The sequence below is a fragment of the Sorex fumeus genome, unplaced genomic scaffold (assembly GCF_029834395.1).
Source record: "Sorex fumeus unplaced genomic scaffold, SorFum_2.1 ptg000044l, whole genome shotgun sequence".
Taxonomy (NCBI): Eukaryota; Metazoa; Chordata; class Mammalia; order Eulipotyphla; family Soricidae; genus Sorex; species Sorex fumeus.
In genome coordinates, this window is record NW_026606101.1 from 12,194,825 (window position 1) to 12,211,217 (window position 16,393).

A 16,393-nucleotide genomic window follows, 5' to 3' on the forward strand; every position below is an offset into this window, starting at 1 on the left:
CTGTGGTTTGCAAAAGAGGCACTGAGTGGCAATCATGTTCAGTCTGTAATCTACTTTCAGCATGCATCTCCCATCCTGGGCGGATCTTCCCAACATCCTTTATTTGGTGCTCCCTTCTCTATCTGAGCTGCCTTACCCCTAGAGTGTGCAGCTGGCCTCCAAGCCATGGAGTAAACCTCCTGGTACTTATCTCAGCTATTCTTGGGTGTTAGTCTCCGATTTTGTTACCTTATGTTTCCCAGATGAATGCAATCTTTCTATGTCTATCCCTCTCTGACTCATTTCACCTAGCATGATACTTTCCATGTAGTACCACTTGTATGTAAATTTCATGACTTCATCCTTTCTAACAGCTACATAGTACTCCATTGTGTAGATGTACCAAAGTTTCTTCAACCAGTCATCTGTTCTCGGGCACTCAGACAAAAACCAAAGCTTTTTAAACTTTCTCCATTCATAACTCTTTTCACCCAAAAAATTTTAAAACTCCAACATATAGGTATATATATAAAATAAGTATACAAATCATTTACTAATAAATCATGAAAAAAATATTTAGGGGGGCAACACCCAGTGGTGCTCAAAAACTACTCTTGATTCAGTGCTCAAGGGCAATTTCTAAAAGCATTTGGGGGACCAGTGGTGCTCGAGATCAAAACTGGGCCTCCTGCATACAAAGCATGCCCTCAACCCACTTAGTTATATCTCCAGCCCCCCCAAAAAATTTATTTATTTATTGGGTGTGGGAATAGGGCCACACCTCCTGGTACTCAGGGCCTACTATTGGCTCTGTGCTTAGGTGTTGCTTCAAGACATAGAATGCTTGCACTCATTTGCACTCATTTGCAGGATATAAATGCAATGACCCTTAATGGTCCTTAAGGGACCCTGGAGTGCCAGATACTGAACTAGAGTCGGCTGAATCCAAAAAAAAAAAAAAAAAAAAAAAAACAATAGCCTTAACCTCTGGCCCAATAACTCTGGCCCAAGAAATTTAATTTAAACCATCTTTTCAACAGGCATTCGATTCCTGTATGAGATATACGGTCAAAACCCACAGTTTAAGAAGTTATGGGCCTGCCAAAAGTCACATGAAAAAATGCTCCACATCACTAATCATCAGGGTGAGGCAAATCAAAGCAACAATGAGACATCATCTTATGCCAGAGATTGGAACACATCAAAAAGAACAAGAACAACCAGTGATGGTGCAGATACAGGGAGAAAGGGATTCTCATTCATTGTTGGTGGAAATGCTAACTAGTCCATCCTTTTTTGAAAAACAATATGGGCATTCCTCAAAAACTAGAAAGTAAGCTTCTTAAGACCCAGTAATACTCCTGGGAATATATACTAGGAGCCCAAAAATACAATGCAGAAAAAGTCATCTGCATTTCTATGTTCATTGCAACATTATTCACAATAGCCAGAATCTGGAAACAACCCAAGTACCCCAAAACAGATGACTGGATAAAGAAACTATAGTACATCTACACAATGGAATACTACAAGGCCTCCACGTGGATGGGCATGGAGAATATCATGAGGAGTGAAATGAGTCAAAGGGAGAGGAACAGACATAGAATGCTTGCACTCATTTGCAAGATATAAAGAAACATAGTATGAGACTAATACCCAAAGACAGTAGAAACGAGGGCCAGGAGGCTGGTCCATGATTGGAAGAATGCCACAAGTTGGGGAAAGGACAATTAGACAGAGAAGGAACCACTATGACAATGACAGTTGGAAATGATCACTGTGAAAAAGAACTGAGTGCTGAAAGGAGGTAAACTGATATATACTTCGTAACATTTCAGTAACTGTATTGCAAATCATAGTGTCTAAAATGAGGGGAGGGGAGAGAGGGAGAGAAAAGTGTCTTGCAGTAGAGGCAGCAAGGTTCTAGGGAAAGAGAACACTGGTGGTAGGAAATGTACAAGGGTGAAGGGATGGGTGTTGAAACACTGTATCACCGAAACCAAATCATGAACAATTTTGTAACTGTGTATCTCACAGTGATTCAATTAAAAAAATTTTTTTTAATTTAAACAAAGAAGTTATGGGTTGGGGCTAGAGAAATAGTACAGTGGATAGGGTCTTGCCTTGTACAGGAGATCCGGCATTAATATGGTCCCCAAAGGTCAAAAGAAGTGATCCCTGAGTGCAGTCAGGAATAACCTTCAATCAATGCTGGCTGCACCAAACCGCCCCACCCCTCCAAAAAAAAATAAAAAGAAGTAGCAGTTATGGGCTACAGGCAATATAGTACAGGAGTTATGACATTTGCCTTGCACTTGGTTAACCCAGGCACCATTTAAGATCCTTCCCCAAAGGCCCCGAGGCACAGTACAGCAAATAGGGCATTTGCTTTGCAGTTGGCCAAATCAGATCCAATCCCCAGCACCCCATATGGTCGCCAAACTCTGCCAGGAATGATCCTTGAGTGCAGAGCCAAGAGCAAACCCTGAGCACCACCAAGTGTGACCCAAAAACAAAAACAAAACAAAAAAAAAAAAGATTCTTTCTCAAAAAGAAAAAAAAGATTCTTCCCAAGCTACCAGAAGAGCCACCTGCCCCTCCCCTCAAAAAAACCTAAAAGGACAAAAAGCAACTAAGACTGAACCATCCTTCCTGCCTAAAAGTATTCATTAAATTCAAATAACTGATCATAGAGATTTATAAACCCTATACAACATGCTTATTCAAAAACAAGCTTATTGGATATGCCAGACACAGTAACAACAAAGTCTCCGATGGAGACGTTACTGGGCCCGCTCGAGCAAATCGAAGATCAACGGGAGGGCTAATTGGGCTAAAAAGTCAATCTCTTGATTATTTTTAGAATCTGTCCATATGTAGGAAAACATACTGGCAAAAATGTAATTAAAATCCAAGATGAAAAAAAAATCATCAAAAGTCCAAGACATGATTCAACTTACAAAATTACAACTCTCAAAACAATCAAAGTTCAACAGACCTCAAAACAAAGTATCAACTGTTCTAATAAGAAAACCTTACACTCAACTCTACACAAGAACTCTTGTGACTAAACAGAATGCAGGAGCTACAGTGACAATACAGCTAGTAGAGCATTTTTGCCTTGCACCTGGCCAACCTGGGTTTGATGCCTAGCATCCCATATGGTCCCTGAGGCTGCCAGGAATGATCCTTGGGTGCAAAGCCAGAAGTAAGTAAGCCCTGAGAACCACTGGATGTGCCCCTCCACCCCAAAAAATTAACATGCAAATAGCCTTAACCAATAATTAAGGTTTTTGGCAGTAGAATTCTTGAAGACTTCAACTCACTTCACTCAACTCTGCAATTGGGTAAAGGTGGTAAATTAGGTAGGATACAGAATATGAGGCAACAAAGGTTCAGAATACCCTGCCCCACGTAATGGAGGAAACTGCAAGGAAAAGTTCTGTAATGTGGTAATGTACACATAACTATAAGCATGGTTTTCCTCCTCTTACAAATGTTCTTTCTGATAACTTAAATGATCCTTCGAATGTAGGAAGTTAAAAGAGCAGGAAAAGTGTTTCATTTTCCCACTTAGTGATAGCCAACACATTTAACAAGTATTTTCATGCCTAATTTACAATGGAAGAAACACTGGTGTAGAATTTCAGCTTGATGCTGGGGGGGGGGGCGGTGTCTCTCCCAGTGATGCCTGAGTGACCCATGGAGTGCCAGAAATCAAACCCAGGTCTCATACATGCAAAGCAGTAGCTTTTGTGAGCTATCTCCCGGACCCAGTCAACACATTCTTTTTTAGGCCACACCCAGTAGTGTTCAGGGCTTACTCCTGAATGTGCACACAAGAATCATTCCTGGTGGGCTCGGGGGACCATATGGGATGTAGGGAAATCAAACCTGGGATGGCCCCATGCTAGGCAAACACCCAACACGTTGCACTATGGCTCGGCCCCCTCCACCCAGCCAACACATTTTAAATGAATAGCTAGGATTAGATGGTAAGCACATAAATGAATTCAACCCAGAAGACTGTATGGGCCCCTGAGCACTGCCAGCTGCAGTCCTGCGGGCTCCTGATCAGCACTGAGGACAGAGGCCTATAAAGGAGGGAGGGGGAATCGGGGAGATGGGACAGTAGAGACAGTACAGTGGGTAAGGGACTTGCCTTGCACATGGGCGATACAGGTTAGATCTCCAGCACCCCTTATGTTCCCCTGAGCCCTGACAGGAATGACTCAACACAGAGCCAGAGAGGTAAGCCCTGAGCACCACCAGGTGGCCCCACCTAAAAAAAAAGTTAAGAGCTGAGGAGACACTAAAGGGATTAGGCTCTTGCACTGGCATATGATCCCTGGCACCACATGGTCCTTCCTAGCACCACCTGGAGTAACCCCCAGAGCACAGACAACAGTAGTCCCTGAGGACCAATGAATGCAGCCCAAATGTCCACCCTCTGCCAAAATAGTTAAATTAACTGCTACCAGACTGGAGAGACAGTACATTGGGTAGGGTACTTGTCTTGTGTTCAGCTGACCCAGGTTCAATCCCCGGCATCCCATAAGGTCCCCCAATCCCCTCAGGAGTGATTCCAAAGTGCAGAGCCAGGAGAAAGCCTTGAGAATTACCAGGTGTGCCCCCAACCAAGAAAAAAAAAATAACTGCTATCTTAATTTTGGGCTGGAGCAACACCACAGTGGGTATGGCGTTTGCCCTGCACGCAGCCAACATGGCCGAGCCGAGTTCGATTCCTCCACCCCTCTCGGAGAGCCCAGCAAGCTACCGAGAGTATCTCGCCCGCACAGCAGAGCCTGGCAAGCTACCCGTGACGTATTCCATATGCCAAACACAGTAACAACAAAGTCTCCAATGGAGATGTTACTGGGCCCGCTCGAGCAAATCAATGAACAATGGGATGACAGTGTCCACAGTGTCCAGTGTCCAGGTTTTGGTTTGTGTATTAGTTCTATAAAATGAGTTAATTCTTTCTTTTTTTTGGGGGGGGGGGGGGGGTCTTACCCAGCGATGCACAGGGGTTACTCCTGGCTCTGCTCTGCACTGCACTCAGAGCACAGTAGGTAGGGCGTTTGCCTTGCACGCTGCCGACCCGGGTTCGATTCTCAGTATCCCATATGGTCCCCTGAGCACCGCCAGGAGTAACTCCTGAGTGTAGAGCCAGGAGTAACCCCTGTGCATCGCCAGGTGTGACCCAAAAAGAAAAAGAAAAAAAAAAAACCACAAACACCCTATAGTGCTTGAAATTGCTGGCTGCTATGTTCCATAGACTAAGTGGTGCCACAAATTGAATTCAGGACTCGGACAAACAAGCATGCACTCCAGCCCTTTGAAGCATCTCCCTGCCCCCTCTTTTCTTCCTTGTTCTTTCCACATGGGATGCCGGAAATTGAACCCAGGTTGGCCACATGCAAGGTAAATGCCCTACCTGCTGTGCTATATTTCCAGCCCCAATTTCCATGCTCCTTTTTTGTTTTCCCTGAGTGCAGAGCCAGGAGTGACCCCCTTCAGCATCACTGAATGTGACCCAAAACATCAAAAATTAAAAATGATGAAATACATAATTGTCATTAGTATAGGTAAGAAACACAGGAGAGGATGAGATGCCATCTCTCACAGTCATAATTACCGGAGACTCTCCTCTCTATCTAATTTGTTGGGTTTTTCTTTTTTTTTTTTTGGCAGAGGAATCTACCAAGCAGTACTGGTGGCCACCAAGGACATCCTGTTTGTGCTTGGGGCACACTGAAGTGCCAGGAATTGGTATTCACATGCTAGGCATGTGCTTCAATCCTTTGCACTATCTCCCCAAACCCTGTCCAGTCTAAATCTGCAACGAAGGCAGGAAAGATAGTACAGGAGTTAAGGTGTTTGCTTCCACAGAATGCCAACCCCAGTTTGAAATTGTACACTGCAGATGGTCTCATGACCCCCACCAGGAGTGATTACCTGAGCACAGAGCCAGGAGTAAGCCCTGAGAGCCAAGAGTAAGGCTGAGCACTTCTAGTATCCTCCCCGCCAACCCCGCAAAAAAAAAAAAAAAAAAAAAAAAAAAAAAACCCTACAAATAAATGAATCTGTATGAGCTGGGGACTCAAGTAAGTATCTCTGAAGCATGTTAGCATGTTAGATAATGTATGAGATCTGAGTTAAAGTTTGAGAAGCTACCCTATAAACAAGACACAAATTTAAATCACATGATCCCACCAGAAAAATAGACATACTTTAGTAAGGACAACTTAAGAAATGTTTAATAAAGAATACTATTTTTTAAAAAAAAGAGGTGGTTAGAGGGGGCTTGAGCAGTAATACAGCAGATAGGATGTTTACCTAGCACGTGGCCAACGGAGGTTTGATCCCCAGCACCACATTCCAGAACCCTGCCAGGAATGATCCTGAGTGCAGAGGAGGAACAACCCCTGAGCATCTCCGGGTGTGACCCCCCCAAAAAAGGGGGGTTGGGGGAGGATATAAGATAATCACAAAGGGCAGTTATATCCTGGGACTAGTGAGGATACAAATAAGTCAAGAAATATAGAGCATAAAACCTTTCCAAGCCAACAAGAAGAGAATCATAAAGAGAACCACCTTAAAAGGCATAAAGGAGTATGGCAATATCCAATCAAGGGACATGGCCAATCGGAGACAACACCCATCAGAAAGGAGCATGGAGAGGGCCAGAGCTACAGACAGCACAATGGGAGGGCCTTGCAAGCAGCCCACCGAGGTTCAATCCCCAGGATCCCATATGGTTCCCCGAGCACTGCCAGGAGTAATTCCTGAGTGCAGAGCCAGGAGTGACCCCTGAGCATCACTGAGTGTGACCCAAAACATACAAAATTTTAAAAATTAAAAAAAAAAACATCATGGAAATTGGGGCTGGAGAGATAGCACAGCGGGTAGGGCATTTGCCTTGCATGTGGCCAACCTGGGTTCAATTCCCAGCATCCCATGTGATCCCCTGAGCACAGCCAGGAGTAATTACTAAGTGCAGAGCCAGAAGTGACCCCTGTGCATCGCCAAGTGTGACCCAAAAAGCAACAACAACAACAACAAAAAAGAGCATGGAAATTAAGCTTAACTTCACAGGAAAGAGAAGTCCACACAGTAAGTAAGTCAGCCTTCCAGGGCAAAGAGTGAAAAGGATGAACTGGGCCTTAAGAGCCTAATTAGCCTTCGTGAAGTCTTTCTTGTACACTTTCATATCACTTTTTATCACTTTTTTTTTTTTGGAGGGGGAGTTGGGCCACACCCAGTGTGTTCAGGGGACATTTCCGACAGAGCTGGGGAACCATGTGGTGCAAGTAGTAATCAGGATCAAATTTGCTTCTGCTCCAACCCTTGGAGTTATCTCCAAGGCCCTTCTATTATTCTAATGCCTAAGATAACGAGTTACTGAACTGGGTCCAGGGGATAGCTCAGTGGCAAAAGCACTTGCTGTGCAAGCATGAGATAAAGAGATCCTCAGCACTGACCACAAGCACCCAAAGCAGACCCAGTGGCGCTACTGTTGAGGACCTTCAGCTCTGCAAAACAATGTGTGAGCTCTAGCAGACTGTAGCCAGGTGTGTTCAAGCACAACTAAAGAGCACAATGCTCAGGGAGCATGCAACCACTATTAAGCATCACTACCAGAATGTATAAGAGCAACATAACTGAAGAGTGTGATCCCCAGTAAACACTGTATGAGCCTAAGGCACTGATACAACAACAAAAGAAGGGAAGAATTAAAAAAAAAAAAAAAGGAGTTACTAAACCCCACATTTTGCACTCCTTTTGAATAGTATACACAGGGACAGCTATCATAAAATATCAAAGCAATCCCTAGCACTACATATGGACCCTGAGCCGCCAGGAGTGATCCTTGATCCCAGAATAAGCCCTAAGTATCACTGGGTATGAAAAAAAAAAACTAAACAAGTTTTTTACTAGAAGTATCGCCAGCGCCAGGTTGGTCCCATCAACGGCCAAGACGCAGAGACTATAAAACCCAGATCCCGGAGAAGAACAGTGCAGTCTCCTGCCCCCGCACCTGGCTGTACTCACCGGGACCCCTTGGAGGGGAGAGGGTTGAGTTTCTCTCCCCTGCCCCAAGCAGAGCCCCAGCAGCTAAGGACCTCCGGAGCCAGCCACGGCCATGCTGGGACCACTCTCCACACATCCGGACGGGCCTCATGCATGAAAGAACTAGCAGAGGAACCCAGGCATGCAGGTCCTGGGGCTGAGGTCTCCCTCCAAGCCTACCCGGATTGGGACTGGGCCTTCTCCACCCAGACCCCCCCATCTTCCAGTAGGTAGGCGTCACATCCACCAGCTGCCGACAGCGCCAGGTTGGTCCTATCAATGGCCAAGATGCAGAGACTATAAAACCCAGCTCCCAGAAGCGCGTGGCCACATTTGCGGCCGCACGACATCTTATTATCTTTCCTTTGGAGAACCTGGCAGGCAACAAAAAGTATCCTGCCCGCACGGCAGAGCCTGGCAAAACTTCCCGTGTCGTACTCAATATGCTAAATACCAGTAACAATGATGGGTCTCATCCTCCTAATCCTGAAAGAGCATTGAAATGGCTCTTTTAAAATCTCAGGGCTAGGTAGAAGGAGACGTTACAGGTGCCTGCTCGAGACAATCGACGAACAAGAGGATGAGCGTGATCGTGATCACCATTTACCATTTCACTTTTAATTGTTCAAAATTCTTTTGAAAGAACAAATTTTTTGTTTATTTTTGTTTCGGGACCACACCAGGCAATGCTGAGCTTATTCCTGACTATGCTCAGGAATAATTCCTAGCAGACATGGGGGGACCATATGCGATGTCAGGGATGAAACCTGGGTTGTTGGCATGTAAGGCAAACACACCCTACCCATTGTGCATCCCTCCAGCCCCTGAAGGATTTAGATACCTCTCACCACACTAACCTTGCTATTCAAAATAAAACCACAAAAATATAAAGGCTTTTAAAAACATCAAGGACCTTAAATTAGGAGTTTATAATCTTGAACAACTAAGAAGGAGAATGAGGTTAAATGCCACCAGAGAGTAAAGAGCTATGGTGCTGTGAAAAGTGCTGGAACAGAATTCCCTGCCATCTGGCTGGAGCCAGAAACAACTCCAGCCAGATCTCAGTTATCTTATTAAGAAGGTATACAAGCTTCAATCAGGTTGCCTGAAACCCAGATCTGAAAAGTTACCTGGCAAGCCCTCAGTATCCTCCAAGTTTTCACTCTCAGTCAGTCAGATTCATTCCTCCTACTACTCCTAAACAAAGGCCCCATCCTTCCCAGATTTAGCTGAATTTCACTCGAAGCCCCCAAAAAATATGTCTCCTTTGCAGTCCCAAAACTTTGCCTTAAAACACACAAAAAAAACCACTTTATCATTATTCATTTACTTATGCCCTTACTAGACAGTAAGATCAACACAATAAAACTGCAAATAAAGTAGGTATTCTCATCTCAGTTTTATAGATGAAGGAAATAAAGTGAGCAGAAAGGTTATATTATTTGCCAAAAATCTCAAAGCTAGTAAGGACTGAAACCCAAGATTTTTACCTCGGCACAAATTCTAGAATCGAATTTAACAGAACAAACTGAGGGGAAGCTTTCACCAACTACAAAGTCAGTGGTCTGCACCCCAGGAGGAACAGTTGTTATTCACACATTGGGGTGTGAAAAGACAATATTGGAACTTCTAATTATATTTACTTTAGCTCATCCTTTTGTAAAGCTTTTATTTCTGTACATTCTAAAACATACATAATACGGTGTTGGAGTGATAGCACAGCGAAAAGGGTTTTGCCTTGCATATAGCCAACTCAAGTTTGATCCCCAGCACCATTTACGGTCCCTAGAGCCCTGCCAGGAGTGATCCTGAGCACAGAGCCAGGAGTTAAGCCCTGAGTTCGCTGGGTGTAACCCAAAAACAAACCAAACCAAAAATTATCAAATATATGTAATAGTGAGAACAGTCAACACTATCAATGATGGAAAGAGCATTCACATAACATCAACCCTATTTACCAAAACACTTGAGGCCATTGCTCTAGACTACTTCCCCCAGGGACCCTGAGCATCTACATCCTCACTCCCAGCACTTCAGTTAAAAACATTAGCCAATCAAGACTATCAGTAAGTTTCCAGAGGCAAGAGTCTGCTCTTATTTATCTTTGCAATCCAAACGTCAACACAGGGACTGATGCATAGCAGATGGTCAATCTAACTGTATCATGCGAACTTGCTGAAAACATTCATCTCAGTATTTTAATGCAACTTACTATATGCTTCCAGATTAAAAGAGTAGGAATGGAGCATAGCAGGTAGGGCATTTGACTTGCATGCAGCCGACCCGGGTTCAATCCCTGGCATCTCATATGGTTCCCTGAGCACTGTCAGGAGTAATTCCTGAATGCAGAGTCAAGAGAATCCCCTAAGCATCGAAAAAGCCAAAAAATTCAACGAAGAAAGAAAAGAAAAAGTATAATGCCTAGGAATATAATAGAGCTCTCTGAGAACATTAAAATAAACTAAATAAAACTTTGTTATAGAATAAGAAGTTGTACTTTGCAGTATATTTTAAATTAAAACATTAAAAAAAGGAAATTATGTTCTTTCACACTACTAAGATGATGTACCTTTTAAAAATTTAAAGGGTTATTTACTGCGGCTGGAGCAATAGTACAGTGGGTAGGTGTTTGCCTTGCACAAGTCCACCCAGGTTCAATCCCTGGCATCCCATACCTCTCCTGAGCAACGGCCAGGACTAATTAGTGTAAAGCCAGGAGTAACTCGCGGGGTATGATCCCAAAATTCAAAACAATAAAGGATTATTTATCTTATTTCTCATTATAAACATCAAAAGGAACTGATCAAATGACCAAAAGCAGCAACCTCAGGCTAGACTATAAAGCGTTATTAGCAGGGTCATCTACTTCCAAGTGGCAATGGAAAGACGCCTTATGTAAGAAATATTGGCTCTAAGACTAGATTGCAGGGTTCCTGTCTCTCAGTTTTCTCCACTGCAGGATGGGCACATTAATAGACTCAACTCTATTGTAGTCACCAGGGTTATGTAAAACACACAAAGTGTATTTATCTGTTTAATTTACGCTACCTTCCCCTCCTCCAATCAAAACTCAAAGCTCACCTAAGTTTAGTCTAACAGATTCGCGGCCGTATTCCCAGAGCTGAGAATGGTACTTCTTACTTAATAGATGATTTAATAAATATTAAATGAATAGAAAGCAAAATGCCTGGTGCTCAAAAAACACAGGCTATAATTGCTTTTGTAACAAGGAACAATTAAAATTTTGCTGTTAATAGACCCCGCCCCTACCTCCCCCATGCCTCCCTCCCCCCCCCAATAGTCAGCACACAATTCTTGGAGGAACACGAGATAAAAGGCAGGACTGAAGACACGGAGGTGAGCAAAACACACTGCCAGACCAGAACCGAAAGGCAAACAGACAGAGACAGAGACAGAGAGAGAAACAGACAGACAGACAGACAGACAGACACACACACACACACACACACAATTCCATCCAAAATAAACCACCAGAGCCCCAGTGTCTAGCTTTCCGGGGGAGGGTCACAGTGGACACGGACCACCCGCGACTTACAAACGGGCAGTGCTTTTGTGTGCCCGAGTCCGGGCCAAGCGTTCTGCCGGCGTGCCCGAAACCGGGGGGGAGGGGGCGTCTGCAGACGCCCTGGGCGGGGCACCCCCACTTCACAGATGAGGGAACTGAGGCCGGGAGCCGCGAGTGCGGCTGCAGCGCGCAGCGGGCGGGCCGGGCCGGACCCGACCCGCGCGCCCCGCAGGCAGGCCCCGGCAGCGCGGCCGCCCTCGCCCCCAGCGCCTCGGCCACGCAGCCCCGGCCCTCGCGCCGCGCCGCGCCGCGCCGCGCCGCCCGCCGCCCGGCTCGGGGCCTCCGCGCCGGAAACACAGAACAATCCTCGGCGGGCCCGTCCGAGGGCCGCCGGCCCGGCCTGGGCGTCGAGGCCGCGGTCCGCCCCGTCTCGCCCCGCGCCCGAGCCCGAGCCCGACTCCGAGCCGTCGGCGCGGCGCCGGGCACGCGCGGGGCCGCCTGGCGAGCCCGGGGAGGCCCGGCCCGCCGCGTGACCTTGGATCCGCCGCGCGGCCCCGGGCCTCAGTTTCCCCACCGCGGCCTCGCGCCCGTGGCAGCCGCCGCAGGCCCCTCACACGCCCCCCTCGGCCGCCCTCCTTCCCGCCTCGCTTACGCTGGAAGGCGGCCGCTCCGGGGACGCCCACCATCCCCCGGCCACACCGGCCCGCGCCTTCCGGCTCCTCTCGCGGCCCGGGTCCCGCTCAGCCGCCGCCGCGGGACCTGCAGCCGCCGAGCGCCACCAGCCCAGGCGCCGCCGAAGCTGCCACCGCCGCCGCCGCCGCCGACGCCGCCGCCGCCGCCGCCGTTAGGCCGCGCGCCGCCCCGCCCCCCGCTTGGCCCCGCCCCGCCCCGGGCACGCCCCCGCCGCGCGCTCCCGCCCTCCGGACCAACGCACGCGGAAGCCCGGGACCAGATCCGGTCAAGTCCCGCCCCCTCGCCGGCCCCGCCCCTTCCGCGCGAACCTCCGTCCTATCCCGGCGCGCCCTACCACTCGGCCCCGCCCCTCCAGCATCACGCGCGTCTGTCACGCGCGCTGCCCACTCTTCTGGCACTGGGCTTCACGCTAAGGTCTCGGCCGTGGCCAGGGCCCGGGGGGCGGAGTCCTAGGAGGCGGGCTTGAGGGATCGGGGATAACGCCGCACCTGAGTTCTGCAAGCCTTCGCCCGCCCGAGGTCTGTTAACAAGTACCGTCCCCGTTTTTAGGCCTCTATCATTTTCAAGGGTTCAAAATGCCATCCTCTTTTTTTATTCTAGAGCCAAAGAACGGACCCAGGCCTCATGCATATGCATGTTCTTTACTGCTGAGCCACACCCCTGGGCCCTATCATCATCATAATTTTAATAACTGTTAGCTATCATTATTATTATTGACCTCTGTCATGCTCAGGTGCTATTTTTATACACTTTAATTAAATCCACAATGAGAAAGAGAGATGCTTTCCCTCTTTTCTGCAAATGATGTCCTTTCTTGCCAATCAACTTGTTGACCCTGACTGTTAGCATAAAAAGCTAAGAAAATGGGGCCAGGGATGCTCCTGAAGTGGTAGAGTACATGCTTTTCATGTGTGAAAACTCTGGGTTTAGATAACTGGTATGCATACCACTCCTCCGGCACACAGCATTCCCGGATGTGACACACTATTAAAAAAAATAAGGGGCTGGAGCAATAGCACAGCGGGTAGGGCGTTTGCGTTGCACACGCCAACCCGGGTTCGATACCCAGCATCCCATATGATCCCCCGAGCACTGCCAGGAGTAATTCCTGAGTGAAGAGCAAGGAGTAACCCCTGTGCATCGCCGGGTGTGACCCAAAAGCAAAAACAAAAAAAATAATAATAAGTTTAGGGGCTGAAGCAATAGCACAGCGGGTACGGTGTTTGCCTTGCATGAGGCCAACCCAGGTTCGATTCCCAGCATCCCATATGGTCCCCCAAGCACCTCCAGGAGTGATTCCTGAGTGCAAAGCCAGGAGTAACCCCTGAGCATTGCCAGGTGTGACCCAAAAAGCAAAAAAATAAAATAAAATAAGTTTAAAATTGAGGAGTCAGAGGAATAGAAGAGGGTAGAGAGCTTGCCTTGCAGGTCATCGACCAGGGGTCTATCCCTGGCTCCCCATAGGGTGATTCCTGAACACAAAGCAAGGAGTAATCCCTGAGCATGTTGGGTGCAACCACAAAAACAAAAAAAAATGGAACAAGGGACAGAGAGATAGTATGGATGTTAAGGGACTCGCCTTACATCCCACTCATTACCAGGTATGGCCCCAAAGCCCCCGTACAAATAATTTCTTTTAGGTTAATAAAATTGAACAAGAGATTTTTTCGTTTGGTTGTTTGGTTGGTTGGTTGGTTTTGGGGGTCACACCCAGTGATGCACAGGGGTGACTCCTGGCTTTGCACTCAGGAATTACTCCTGATGCTGCTTGGGGGACCATATGGGATTCTGGGAACCGAACCCATGTCAGCTGCGTGTAAGGCAAACGCTCAGCCTGATGTGCTATCCCTCCAGCTCCACAAGAGATTTTTTAAAATTTACTTATTTAATTTACTTTTGGGGTCACACCCAGTGATGCTCAGGGGTTACTCCTGTCAGTGCTTACTCCTATTGGCGCTTGGGGGACCATACAGGATTCTGGGGATTGAATCCTGGTCAGCCACTTGCAAGGCAAGCGCCCTATCCACTGCACTGCTCTGGCCCTTGAACAAGAGATTTAAATTTTCCAAACTCTTAAGCACAAAGACACCATAAGCAAAGTTTACAAGCAAAACACTGAGATAAAAGGAGCTGAAGAGAGGCTGGAGCAATAGCACGGCGGGTAGGGCGTTTGCCTTGCACGTGGCTTACCCGGGTTCGATTCCCAGCATCCCATATGGTCCCCTGAGCACCGCCAGGGGTAATTCCTGAGCACAGAGCCAGTAGTAACCCCTGTGCATTGCTGGGTGTAACCCAAAAAAGAAAAAAAAAAAAGCTGAAGACAGAACAGAGGGCAGGATGTTTGCCTTGTACACAGCTGACTCTGGTTCGATTCCTGGCATCCCATATGGTCCCCCAAGCACCACCAGAAATGCTGTCTAGGTGCAGATCCAGGAGTACCTCCTGAGCACCACTGGGTGAGGCCTCAAAACCAAAAACAAAAAAAAAGTTTTTTTTAATTGGGTGTGTGTGTGGAGGGGTGGTGCAGGCAGGTGAGGGGTATAGCATGGCAAGGAAATAGCTGGAAGCGCCGGAGCACAGGTTCAGTCCCTAGCACAACATGACTTCCAAGAACTTCCAGGAGCAACCCCTGAGCACCAAGTCAAATATAGTCCCTGAGCATCGCTGGGTGTGGCTCCAAAACAAAAATCCCCCAAGTAATTGTTGTTCTTTCACTACTGACAAGAAGAACAAAGATGGGTGGTAGAGACAAATGCATGCTGCCTGCCATCTGCCCTAGCCATGCCCCTTCGGCTAGCTAAATGAATGATAAACACCAGGCCCTGACATATGACAGTCAGTGAGGGGAAGTGCCTTTAAGGTGTTTGCTCCTGTTGGGTAAACAGGAAACTGAAATGCCCATGGCGCTTGAAAAAGATTATCTGTGCACCAGAAAACCATTTGGCATGACTGGGACTTTTCTAATAAGCAAGGGAAAATGCTTTTTCTCCATAGGAGGCTGAAGAGCCGAAAAGCTCCCAGAGGGAGAAAGGAGTAAATTGAGTTTCTTGGCCACTGGTTATATTATTAAATTCATTATTGCTTATGATTATGAAAGAAATGTGAGCAATATACTTACAGTGAGGAATTACTGTGCTTCACAACAAGATTAGAAACAAAATTAAAACCTCTCTAATTTTTCAATTTTCAATTCCAGGAATGGTACCCAGGGCCTACACATGCAAGGTATGTGCTCTACCTCCATAGTTCTGATTTGCTTTATTTTGTTTTTCCCTTTGGACCTCCCTGCCCCAAGCAATGCTCAGTGGCCCGTGGGCAACTCTGGAAACATTTGGACAACCAGGCCAGTAGTGCATTGAAACAACCCGATGATGCAGTGCTGCTTAGACCCTGTGATGCAGAAGACCATCGGGACTACATCGGGTGATGCTCAGTGAGCAATGTGCTTCTGGGGGTCTAACCAGGGTTGGGTACATACTCCTAGCTCCTATGCTTTCTCCCTGGCCCTACCAATCTACTTGGAGGAAAGGGTTGGGGTCACATCCAGCAGTGTTCAGGGCTTAATTTTGGCTCTGGATCACTGCTAGAAGTGCTCAAAGGATCATACGTGATAGCAGGGAACAATTTGGGGTTAGCTACATGCAAGACAAGTGCCTCACCCATTGCACTAGTTTCTGTTCCCTTCAATGCTTTTCTACTTGTGGGAATATTTTTACAACTGAGACCACATTGTTAGTGCATTTTCATTTTATTTTCATAAAAATAAAACTATTGCATACATCAGTATTTTTATGCTAAAACTTATCTATAGTGCTCACTTTACTTCGGCAACACATATACTAAAATTGGAACAATGCAGGAAAGATTAGCATGTCCTCTGTCCAAGGATGACATACTTATCAGTGGGAAAATTCTCTATGAACACCACTTTAGTGGATAATCATTTAATGTACTTTTGGTAGATACATATACAAATAATCCATTAGGGCTGCTGCAAAATAATTTTTTCCTGTGATAATTATTGAGCATAACTCGGCATCATTATTTCCATTTTCTTTGTTTGTTGTCATTGGAATTTTTTTGTTGGTTTGTTTGTTTTTTCACTTGGGGACCAGACCCAGC

General features: G+C 46.7%; 1 protein-coding gene and 1 non-coding gene across 4 annotated transcripts in view; one reads left to right on the forward strand and one right to left on the reverse strand.

Annotated features, from left to right (window-relative positions):
* CBFA2T2 (CBFA2/RUNX1 partner transcriptional co-repressor 2) overlaps nt 1–12,408 on the reverse strand; it is a 115,433-nt gene extending 103,025 nt beyond the window's left edge. For 2 of the 3 annotated variants that reach the window (XM_056121282.1, XM_056121281.1), the window contains exon 1: nt 12,231–12,408. In XM_056121282.1, the coding sequence (XP_055977257.1) occupies nt 12,231–12,264 (34 nt within the window). In that variant the 5' untranslated portion in view covers nt 12,265–12,408. The remainder of the gene's footprint in view (nt 1–12,230) is intronic. The other variant, XM_056121283.1, reaches the window with a different exon arrangement.
* A 3,673-nt stretch (nt 12,409–16,081) lies between these two features.
* LOC130030833 (U6 spliceosomal RNA) lies at nt 16,082–16,193 on the forward strand. The gene has a single exon (XR_008793512.1). It is a non-coding gene; the product is annotated as a U6 spliceosomal RNA (small nuclear RNA).
* The last annotated feature ends 200 nt before the right edge of the window (nt 16,194–16,393 follow it).